Consider the following 12,792-nt stretch of genomic DNA (forward strand, 5'->3'; position numbering starts at 1 on the left):
CCATTGTAACGAGATAAACAATGCTATTCACCTCACTTGTCAGGTTAGTGGTTTTAAGGTTGTGGCTGACCGGTGTGTGTGTGTGTGTGTGTGTGTGTGTGTGTGTGTGTGTGTGTGTGTGTGTGTGTGTGTGTGTGTGTGTGTGTGTGTGTATATATATATATATATATATATATATATATATATATACATACATATACACATACACACACACACGCACAGTATATATATATATATATATATATATATATATACACATACACATATATATATATATATATATATATATATATATATATATATATATATATATATGCACACATATATTATGTACGTATATATCTTTATATTTAATATTAGGCATAGAGATAATAGGTGTCTTGCAGAAACACAGCAGGGTTTTTAGGAAGAGCAGGGTTTATTGCTCAAATACTTCTCTTAAGAGAGCTGTTACACACCACCATAGGAGTACTATGATACAGATAGATATAAATGGAAAACACTTTACATGGCCAAGATAATCAATGGCCATGTAAAGTGTATTCAACTTGTATCTATCTGCATGTGTGTGTCTATCATACTACTCCTATAGTGGTGTGTAACAACACCTTTAAGAGCGATATTTTAGCAATAAACTCTACTATTTAAGACCCTACTCTGTTCCTCCAAGACACCTATCATCTGCTGAAATCCTGTGACATTGCTTAGCGAAATATGAATACCGAATTGCATCTGATGTTAGTGTATGTCAATAAATTAATAATTTCTTATATACACAGTTTTTGCAGCATTGCTGTGATTCACTGTGTATACGTGTGCTTATACTGGTATCTGCTTGGTAAATATTTTGTTCAGTGCACAACAATAAAACAGACATGCACAGGGCACAAAGAGTTTTCTGTTTAAACTATATTTTATGTTCATAAAATGATCCACCAATAAGCACACTGTACTGACCTCATTCTCATGTTCCTTCTCATGCAGAATCCCATCCTCATAGTCTTTAATCAGAGCTCGAGCTGTAAGTTTGTGGAGTATCTAGAGACAATGAAATAAAAAAGGGGGAAAGAGAGAAAGAGGGAGAAGAGGAGAGCAAGAGAAGGAGAGAGTGAGAGGAGAGAGCGAGAGACAGAGACAGCGAAGGGTATCAAGAGAAATCGAAGGAGAGAGACAGCAAAAGAGAGTGAGGGAGAGAGAGAGCAAAGGGAAGAAAGAGCGAAGGTGAGAAAGAGAGCAAAGGAGAGAGAGTGAAGGAGAGAGAACCTTATCATTATATTTTATTGATAAAGTACCATCACATTATGTAGCATAGGACATTGAGGGTATCATGATACAAATAAATAACATACATAGATAAGATAAATAACATACAATAACATGAAACAGAATGTAAGTTTGTCCTATTCAAAGAATTCTACTGCGTAGGAGGTGTGGGGACCGATTAATACATAAGGATAGTGGTATAACAGTTGTGGCTGGTGATGGGGACAAGTGTGTAGCTATTGTAAGACAGAAGTTAAATCAGTCACCAATAATAAAGCAGCCATTGGTAATTGTCATTTAAGAAGCTACCCCTGGTGTGGTTTGATTGGATCCAGGAGAGACAGTGGTAGATGGAGAAATGGAAACAACCGAATCCACAAGACTGGATCATTTTCTTCAGTGGTAGGGACTAGAACAATCAGCATAATAAAATGTTAAAGTATTCCATTCATCCCTAAAGGTTCCTCATGGTGACGGGGACATGACAACACTAAAAATATGAAAAACACCAGAAATGTGCAACAAGAGATATAATCTCCTGCTCAGACTCTTACAGATATATGTGAAATATTGGCAGATTTTACTATGCATGTAGGCGTGTGATGACAAGGTCAAATGATTGCACTCTTTCTGATGTTTGAACCTTACTTTCAATTTTTTCATTGTCCAATTATCACTTTTTACTACCTGGGTGCAATAATACTATTTTGTTATTGCTCCCTATCATCTTTATCTGTATGTGATCTCTGCCTCACAATCTAAAATATTACTTTCCTGTTAGGTTTTCACCCAACCAATTGACTACGTCTTTTGTTCATAGTCTATTCAGCAGGAATCAAAGGATTTTAGATTCCAATTTTCTTAGTCAGCTAAATATTCATATTCTACAGATATATATACATAGAATGCAAATTCTACATACCATATCTACAGAAAACAGAGGTAGCAGACAGCTGAATGGAAACACCAGGGTAAATGTGGGACTATAAACAAGGGCTTCCACACAGGTATGGCTCATGACATAATTAAGCAAATAATCCCACATATGTCAGTGTCATGTATAAAAATGTTGGACTGCCCTGGTTGCCTATAATTATGGCTAGAAGCCTAAAGGAGGAGACCTCAGTGATTTTGAAAGACAGGTGATTTTTGGGGCACATTTGACAGGAACTTTAGTGACCAAGGCAGCTCAACTCGCTAATGTTTCATGAGCAATCGTGCCTAACATCTAAGATCAGTATGAAACTCAGATCGATCATCAGCAAAGGACAAGAGCGGGTGGAAGCATAAGGCAAAACAGAGAAGCAAATTCAAAGCTATTTACTGCAAATTTCATCCTATGGCATGAGTAACCAGTTTCATAAAAACAGCCGGATAAAAACTTCACAGAGGAGGCTATCATCAGGCGCGGGCTGGGATACTGCAGGCCGGGGGGCACACAGGCGGCCGCATCCCCTGTCATGTGATGCGGCCGCCTGTGCGCTGACGCGGCCGCATCCCCTGTCATGTGATGCGGCCGCCTGTGCGCTGACGCGGCCACATCTTATGACATTTTCTGCGGCCGCAGAAAAAAATCAGAAGAAATTGCATCGGGGGGCGGCCGGCCGGCCTACCCCCCGGCCCTAAAAGCACAAAATCTGAGCGGCCCGGGGGGCCGATGCCCCCCTGCCCCCCCCCGCCTCTGGATATCATAGTCGGGTTACAGTATGTAAACAGCTCATCACACTTGACAATGTCTGTCATTAAGTTCAGTGGTGCAAACAGCAGAGACAATAGAGGGAGGAGTTAGGGTAAGATAAATCATCCTTCACCATATCTCATCAAACAGAGAAGCGCACATATGGCACCAACCTCCACAGCCCAGGAGGCTTGTTTCCAACAGTAAAGGTTTTGGTGCTTCCATGATGTTGTGGGGGACACAACACTCCAAAAATATACTAGTGAGTTAATTGACTTCTATTAAATTGACCTTAGTCTCTCTCAGTCTGTAGGAGTATGTTAGGGAATTTAGACTGTAAGCTCCAAAGGGGCAGTGACTGATGTGAGTGAGTTCTATTTACAGCACTGTAGAATTAGTGGCTTTATATAAATAGCTGATGATGAAGATGATGATGATATGTGTATAATAACAATTGTGAGATATGACTTGTGAGTAATAAAAAATAAAATAAGATTATCACAGGTATAATGCATATAATATCAGTCACAAATCATCCAAAACATACCGTTCCTGTTGTCTTCTGCAGTTCAGTGGTTGAAACCATGTTTTCTAATTCTTCATTATTGATTAAAGCTTTTAACGTGGCCTACATGTGGACATAATGGCAATTCAATTGGCTATTTTATACCTCACAATATTAAAAAACATGACAAAGGAATAAACTCAAAGTGTTTTTCTTAGCAGCTCTGAAACTGTTTGCAGTGCTTGGAATAAGTAATTTACAGACTTCTATAGCAGCGATATCCCGATAGATAAATGCAGGAAAATCTCTTTATCACACAGGTACATCTAGGTATTAGGCAAAAGTGTCTACTTTGATCACCTGTCATATGTTTAGTCCTTTTTCATTAAATCAAGATAGGGAGCTTTACTTCCCGAGAGGACTTCCTACTTGCTTGTGACTTGTTACTGGTTCCCGGCCTCTTCCACTATGATTAATGTTGACCTGTTTAATGTTCCAGCACCAAGTTCAAGCGCATGGTGGGAACGATGCTATGTTGTGTGTAAGGTCTTTTTTAAATATTAAGCTAACATTACCTAAATTGGAAATGAGTTTACACCACAAACACCCACAAATCTGTAGATCCTATGGATCTTTTACTTTTAAACATAAAATAAATGACCGCAAAAGTAGTCCCAGACTAAGAAGGGGACAGTGAAGTCATGAGAAGAAGAGTCAGTGCCTATCCTATGCTGGAACAAGCATTCTATAGGTCTTAAATCCATCACCTATACCTAACTTTGTGATTCTTCATTTCCTTTATTAAATCCCACCCTAAATTTAAACTATAATACACTTACCTGAGTGCAATGAGGAACAAACCCATAAACTAAAAGATTATCAATGCAAAATAAAGATTGTATGTTTGCAGGGGCTTGCACCGGTTCAGGAGGATTTCTGTCAAACTGCCTCCACTTGATTGAAACAGCTGTACATGCCGGCGAATGCAGCCTTCTATCTTGTTTCTTCATCTGTAAGAGTAAACACACAATTTGCAACTCACAATCATATATTGGTGGCAGTTGGGAGTTTAATTAACATTTCATGACAAAAATCAAAGCATTGCCTCTAGCAACCAATCAAACATTTGCTTTCATTTTTTCAACTGCACTAAAGACATGACAATTAGAATCCAATTGGCTGCTTCTGTCAACACAACCCTTTTCCTTTGCACAAGTTTTCATAAATGTCTCTCAGTATGTGATCTTGTCTAGTTATTTGCAATCTGAGGGCACAATAGATGTTGTATTACTATGTTGTATCTACAGCCCCAACAATATTAATTACCTCACAGTGCATTTTTCAGCTTACATTTTACAGTATAATATTAGAGTGTACAAAAAACATCTATATTGAATGTTATGCTGGTCTGATTGATGTCATGACATGTGTAGATAAGACGATATCCACAATTCTTTGCTGTGCTGCCTCATTATGTAAACAATGTGAAATATGTACTTGATGATTAGAAAGGGCTACACACATAACATTATTTATAACCGATGTCAGTCCTCACTTCCCACAATTCCTGGATATGCAGACTAGTTTGTGTAATCGCATATGATCTCCCAGAGTCCATCAGGGATCTGTACAGAAAAAATATGTCACTTTTCAATACACCAGCGTTTTCCAAACCCAGTCCTCAGGGAACACTAACAGTGCATGTTTTCCATATCTTCTTGCAGGAGCACAGGTGTGCTCATTACTAACTGACACATCTTAATAGAACCACAGGTTCTACTACTTATTTCACTTGTGACCTGGAAAACCTGCAGGGTGAGGGGCTCCCTGATGACTGGATATGGGACACCCTGCATTACACTATTATAGTCATTAAACATAGTGGTTGGTCAGCCAGAGGTCGCAGGGGACAAAAAGACAAGCATAATATCCATATATTTTTACTATGTTTTATAATCCTAAGTATTTGGTGAAACCTAAATATTAAAAAAAAAAAAGCCTTCATTTTTCCACTGATTCCTAAAATGAATCCTGAATTCAGTGCTTCCCTAGCAGGTGTATATCCATTAAACAAATGAGGGGAGGGGGCGGAATGTCCTTTTTTTTTTATTAAGAGCTTCAGGAGATATTTTGTGTACTCACTATATCCTTTTCTGGTCAAGCTCATTGAGCCGACAGAGCAGGGGTATAGGTCCTGCCACTGAGAGGACCAGCAATGAACAAACAATGGGTCATTCCATGCATGACACAAGGTAAACAAGTTAGGAATGGATGCAGTAGGAGAAAATACAATGGACAACCACAATGTAAAATCTGACAGCCTGTCGAACTCAGGGTACCAACAACAAAGGTCACAATTATGACAGTAACATTGAACTCAACAAGAAAAAGATTTTATGGCGAGTACAAATAAAAAATCATATCACTAGTTTATTTGAAGAACAACAGTGTGGTCAATGTGATTGCTTCCACAGATGCCAGATTTGGCCTCAAGGTACTACAGGTACCAGTACTTTAGGGTCAGTCACATGCTGCAGGGATCCTTGCACCTTCTTTCACATAATCACTTAATGTGGCTGCTTTAGGCAGTACACTCACTATAAAATCCTTTGCAGCTACTTACCCAAGTAGGATGTAGGATATATATGACCTACCCTTGTATATTATGTCACATTTGTAAACAAACCAAGATGACCACAGTGTGGTTGACGTTACCTGATCTTCCCAACTGCTTTTAGATTTATCTCCAAAATATTCGAAGGCTCCAGCACCCCGTTGTGCCAAAAACCTCAGCATATGTTTATTTGCTGTAGCCCTGGAGTAAAATAAAAATACCTTTATTAACATTATTCACCTTGTAAATGACATTGTAAGTAATACAATGTATAAGGATATTACAAAACATAAATCCACAGCTGGCAGACATCTCTTCTAAACATAAATAATGCTAATTGTCTCTGTATTAAAAGCAGAAATAACTTTAGTCATTACCGCTCTAAAATCACAGAAACAGCCATCGTCTTGCTAGAATGTTGTTACATTTGATGATTCACTCTTACTTGTATACTGCAATCACTGACATTAGACAGGGATTACCAAGAGGAAAGGGGAAAAGGATAAATGACTAAAATTAGAAACTTCCTGGAACAAGTCAGGAGCACGATTATTTTCAAGTCCCTAGAAATATGTTCTTAAAAGTGACCCCCTTTCTCTCCTTATTACCTTGGTACCTAATATGTCTAATTCAGAGAAAGTAATATGCAGCACAAATGTGTGTGTTGGTTGGCTGTTGTGACAGGATGGACCGCCTATGCCACCCTGTCTGTTGCTGGGAACCGACTGGGCTTACTTTGTCACCGTCCCCTTTCGTTATTCCGAATATGCCCCTCCTGCCGCTGCAGGAGGAGCCTGCTGCCACCACTGGACTCCTTTATGGCATCCAGAACCACATTCCTCTGTCGCTGCTAGGGTACCCCCTTACTGGTACACCTTGTCTGGTATACCCGACCGGCTTACTATGGATCACAGTGCTGTGGATGGATCCCCCTGGTCTATCACACTGGCCAGAGCTGCTGGGTAGCAGGCAGAGCGGTGGTACTGGAGCTGGGTCCAAACTTCAGAACAGCCGGAGTACGGATTAGATGTATGGTCTAATCTGTATGTCACAGGATTACAGCAACATTTAAGAAGTTGTCAAACAGGGTCTTGAAGCAGAAAGTGATGTTTATTTCACTCAAGTGTCCTGACAAGGACAGTTCCACTGATTAAAGGTATCAGTGGTCAGGTCAGATGGAACACCAGAATGATACATTTCAGTTTACAAAGGATCTCTTTTTATACAGTTTTAGACACATCCTCACAGGCTATTTTTAGAACGAGGTGGCAATTTGTCTACCCAAACATGGATTTACATGCAATGCAAAGTTAACAATATTTACTCTTATCTTTGATATCCTAAAACCTTGCTGTGATTTCCTGCATCTTACTTTGGACACAGTGGACATCTGACAGCAAGTCTAATTACCCCTTCCTCTCCCTTAAGGGGTATTGGACACTCACATCAAAAGGTCTAATTAACAAAAGATTAGCATGGGTGCTTTCTTCCAACAGTTGCAGAATACACATTTCCTCCAAAGAAAAGAATTACCCAAGAAAATTTGCAAACCCCAAACAAGGCATTTCCTTACACCAAGATATACAAAAGACTTTCTAAACAAAGGCTTATTGTGTCAGATATATACATTAGAAATAATGCATTTCCTCTAGCAAGATTAAAACAGAAAAAAACGAATCTTCTCCCCTGGTTTTAGAAAAGAACATTTTTATACTTACGATAAATCCGTTTCTTTGATTCCATCTGGGGGACACTGCTACCATGGGTTGTACGTGGAGAGCTTGGAGTTGGCACTTAACAAGTTAATTTAATACTTGCTGACAGAACTCCCCCCTCTGCAATCCCCTCTAGCCTCAGTGTAATACAAAAAGCCCCAAGGAAAGGGAAACCACCACTGAAAACAAAATAGCAGAAGAGCAGATGGGAGGGAACGCAGTGTCCCCCAGATGGAATCAGAGAAACGGATTTATCGTAAGTATAAAAATCCTCTTTTCTCTTTCATCCTATCTGGGGGACACTGCTACCATGGGGACGTTCTAAAGCAGCCCCATGAAGGGAGGGACCGCTCTTAAATCCCGGCACGCAACACTGCGGCCAAAAACCAGCGGCCGTAGGGCCAACAGAATCTAGATTACGCATGTGAAATGACAGCCAGAGGACTATATGACTCCTCGGCCAAGTTGATCCGCTAAAACACCATTCAGTGCAGCCCAGATCACCCCCATGGAATGGGTGGAATTGGCGCCAAGACAATTTGACACAGGCCCACTTGATAGAGAAAACCTGTCGGACAGAGGACAGAATGCTCCTAGCGATGGTCTACTTAGCAGCCAGCTTATTCCAATCTCCGTATGGAACCATACGAGCATAAACCAGTCCTCCTAATGTTGGATGGCCTTACCACATGAGAAGAAGGCATGAACCCTATGTTAAAGAAAACACCCTGAGATAAGGTCCAAAGAGGCAGCCAGCTCCCGAAGGACTGGAACCAGAACTTCCAGATTCAATATGAACCCTAAAAAGCATCGTAGGCTGAGTGAAGGGACTGAATAAGAAAAGAACAGACTCCACGGGCGCTCTAAAGAAAGATGCAGCCCAATTGTTTTACCCTTTATTTGGTTTTGAGTGAAGGGACTGTACGCCACAGCCCTTACATCGCATAAAATGAGGAATATGGTATAGTCACTGGCCTTATATCCTGCACCAAGGTCCTTGGTCAAGGAACTCCACTACCACCGCACTTCAGGTGAACACGAGGTTTCAATGAAGGTGGTAAGAAATTAATTCCTAATGTCTTAGGTCACCCCTTGGTGCCGGGAAAGGAAACTTGGAGTTGTGTGCAGATCCCCTGTAGCAAGTCCAAGAGGTAAAGCTGACTCCAGAACCATCAGGAACTGAGCCACAGACTCTCCCTACAGTCATCTGCGGAAAGCGAGAAACAGGAAAAAGGAAGTTGTGAGATAGACTAATGTTCACACCCCCCTACGAAGTACTGAGTACCCTGTGATACTGTGGTAGCCACAGGTTTCCTGGCTACTATAATGGATGAGAATCCAATGAACCATCAGAAGCCAATAATGGTCCTGAACAAGGGGAAGGGGGGGGGGCTGAGGGAGGAGGTCTGTGCGAAACAGACGATCCCCTTCTCCCTGGACCCAGCAAGAAGAATACTGCAGCCAGACCCAGTGTCCAATTTGAAGTCAGCAGAGTTCTAAGAAGGGCCTCCTTCATAGACCTCCCGGAGACTCAGGGACCCTGCACAGTGGGAGGAACAGGTATCCCATTTGGAACTTCCCCTACATGGTCCTGACAGCTACCTCAACAGTAAGAGCCCTGGTCCTGAATAGAATCCGGGTCCTGGTGACCCTGGCAAGACTCCCTGAGATGTATATCAGGTAATCCACTGCAGGCACAGTGTCTGAAGCTCTGCGTGGAGAGATTTCTTCCTCGCCAGGACTGCTGCAACAGAAGTCTACTCTATGAAGCAAGGCTGTAATTTAATGCCTTCTGGCATTCCTAGTCCCACCCAGTCAGCTGGCATATGCCCCAACCATGATATTCTCAGACTGATGGAGGACTGGAACCCTTAAGGAAGTGACCAGGCCCCCGCTGGGGCAGTAACATGACCCTATGGTCCAACTTATATCTGTAGAACACTCTCTACATTCAGGTACCTGAAGTCGGTTACCGATCCCCTCTGTGTCAAAAAGACCACTGCTCTCCAGACCCATAGGCCAGTCTCTGTGTCACCATGTTCCATGTGCACAGGGCAAAGGCCTTCTCTGCTGTGAGATGGTCCTGTCTCAGGCACCCATTGAGATATAGGAGTATAATCCACTGCTGGCACACATCTCCCTGTTGTAAAAGTCCTGTTCCTAGACTGATCCTAGAAAAGGGGCATATCAGATATCAACTGAAAAGAACGGAGACCCCAGTAGATCTTAACCCAACGGTCGAGAAAAGGTACAGAATGAATGCTCGTAGAGCAAGTATGGGACTCAACAGCCTAGCTGGCAAGGGAAGCCGAAGGAGGATGGAGTATAACTTCTCTGCCCTATATTATGGGATCCCGGCAAAATAAGCCTTGCTGATTTGTTTGTGGGATCTCGTGTAATAGTGTGGTACTGGACTAGACAAGATCCAGGCCAAGACTCTTGACAGCCTCCGGAAGCAAGGTCTCTGGGTGCCTCTTATGTGAAGAAAGGATCAGCCCTCCCATGAATAGCCCTGGCCGAAAGGGGTCTGCCTCTGGACTACTGACCTTTGTCAGACTTCTCGCCCCAGAGGGGCGGCGAAAAAGTCACTCTCGGAGCCTGAGTTTGTTTTGAAATATACCATCTCCTGTGCGCTAACATTTAATGTATGTCAGCCTCTGGTCCTAATGAGACCCAACCTGAATAGAGTTTGGGGAATTTCTACAAACTCAATGTCAGCACAGGAGGACCTTAATCACATGGTCCTGCAACCGTCTAAGAACAGGTAATGAACTGAGGCTGCGTACCATGTTTCCGCATACCTGTATCCCCGAACCTCCGACAATGACATGCCATAGGGAGCAGTGCCTTGTAATTGCAATGCCCGCTAGTCTGCCCAAATTTTCAAAGCCCTAATGATCCTGCACTGAGTTAGGCTAGGATGTTGCTTAGGTGTCGGTCTTAAACACCAGATACCCGCGTTACAATACTTCAATGCGGCAGAGGATGAGGGTCAAGTTCTATGAGCCTTCTTTTTACCATCAGGTTTGCTCACCACCCCGTTTCTAATTAGATAGGGTCCAAGGCTAGGTGACCTGCCACCACCACATCCACAATGTCTTTGTGCCTGGAGGTTTCTTCCTGAGCCACCTGTGGGGAGAAGCAGAATCCTCCATACCTCTTTTGATTTAGAAGAGTCCTAGTGTGAGACAGGCTTCGAGGACAGGCCCGAGTGGACCCCTGACACTTACGTTCATGGCGCCCATGTGGGTGAGACCAAGAACCAGGTAAAATGGTTTAAGGTCTCCGCTTACCACCGAGCGATTGGGTTCTCCTGGGAGGACCTCTCATGCTATGTGACTTTTGGGACCGATACTTGTTCCCCTTGGAAGGGAGTACAGTAACAGAAAAAGGCTTCAGCACTAGTTTACATCTTCGTTGGCCTGGCAAGTAGCTGAACACATGTTGATACTGTCTGTATGCTCGGTTGCACACACTGGTATGTGGGTATATATCTGGGGTGGTGCTCTACCCTGGTCCTACCTAACATGGGTAAGTCCCACAGTCTGCACGGTCAGCCCCGGTCTTTCAGTCCACAAGAGAGACTATTGTTTACAGTATAGCCAGTAAATCCTTTTACCCGGGTGGTTCTTTTGCAGCCATTGTTCCTGTGACCAGGTAACTGCTGCAGTAAACCCGTTCCTCATGTTTTTCATACCTTAGGAAAGCAACACAGTCAGAACAGGTGCAGAATGAGTAAATATAGAGGATACCTGTTGTTCCTCTGCTGTCAGAACAAACAGTATCTCAATTTGAATAGATATATTATGTAATACCTGTTTCAGAGTATACTTCTTATCCAAGTTAACTCTAGACAGGATACTGTACACAGCAAAATGTATATTAACTGTGGAATACCATTTGTCATTTAATAAACAGAGCATCTCATATACCTATACACATGTACACGAATAGGTGTTGAATATCATAATAGCGAACAGTACATATACATATATATATATATACACATAGACGTATATACATATCCATTGATATACATATATACATGCAAAAAAATTCATGAAAGTATTTAGCCCTCCTAGTGACCAAAGACCATCGGTGACAGAGAATGGCCGCTCGCGTTTGCAGTGTATGACGCTCTCTGCCTAATGGCAGGGCCGGATATCTAGCGTGATACCTTTTTTTTTTTTTTTTTTAATATACAATAATATCTATAATAATAATAACAGAAAAAAAGTAGGTTCTTAGCCCTCCAGAGGTCTAGTACACCGTGTCTCAGAGAAAGGAGGCTGTAAGCAAGTTTGTACCTGCAGCCTCTCCGTCTCCTGTGTGTCTACCTGCTTCAGGAAGAGTCCATGTAGCCTGCCAGGACGGGGAAGCCCAGTTCTCCACTTTCTTCACAAAGGCTCTGTAGTGGTACCTGCTGACTTTGGTGCTGCTTCTATATGTTAAAGCGCACCACAGTCATTACACCTATGTCTCTGTGGTAACAAAGATGGCACCAAGAGTGTGAACTCAAGTCCCCACTGTGCCCCGAAGAGCGGGAGACTTGGTACAATCCATCTAAATGGCGGCTCCATTTACCGAGTTCCGGCGCTCTCTGCCCATAATGGCAGCGCCGGTATCCTTAACTGTAGTGACCTGATGGTCTCTATGCAAGGAAGGGGCTCCGGTGTGACAGCGGTCCCTGAGACCGCTGGCAGCATCTGACATGAAGCGCTGGCAGTGAGAGCCGTCCTGCTCTCATTGAACTCTGTCGGCTGCAGCTGTTTTCTGCATAGGAGTCCCCTGTCAGTTCTGCATAGTATCCCAACCAGTGTATGTGCTGCAGTGCAGCATAGACACAGTTTGTAAAATAAATGAAAATAGAATGAAAATAAAATAAAATCAGCAAGATGCAGCTGCTAAGCCCAACTCCTTGGGCACTCAACAAACACAGAGGCTAGAGGGGGTTACAGAGGGGAGGAGTTCTGTCAGCAAGTATTAAATTAACTTGTTAAGTGCCAACTCCAAGCTC

The 12,792-nt window shown here is 42.4% G+C and overlaps 1 protein-coding gene across 4 annotated transcripts in view; it reads right to left on the reverse strand.

The window, feature by feature from the left end:
- LOC142140899 (protein mono-ADP-ribosyltransferase PARP4-like) overlaps positions 1–12,792 on the reverse strand; it is a 219,748-nt gene that overhangs the window by 136,621 nt on the left and 70,335 nt on the right. For all 4 annotated transcript variants that reach the window (XM_075198874.1, XM_075198875.1, XM_075198873.1 and 1 more), the window contains exons 25-28: positions 6,162–6,261; positions 4,286–4,456; positions 3,489–3,569; positions 958–1,038 (exon numbers count right to left, since the gene is read on the reverse strand). In XM_075198874.1, coding sequence (XP_075054975.1) covers positions 958–1,038; positions 3,489–3,569; positions 4,286–4,456; positions 6,162–6,261 — 433 coding nt within the window. The remainder of the gene's footprint in view (positions 1–957; positions 1,039–3,488; positions 3,570–4,285; positions 4,457–6,161; positions 6,262–12,792) is intronic.

This window comes from Mixophyes fleayi, chromosome 2 (genome assembly GCF_038048845.1).
Source record: "Mixophyes fleayi isolate aMixFle1 chromosome 2, aMixFle1.hap1, whole genome shotgun sequence".
Lineage (NCBI taxonomy): Eukaryota > Metazoa > Chordata > Amphibia > Anura > Limnodynastidae > Mixophyes > Mixophyes fleayi.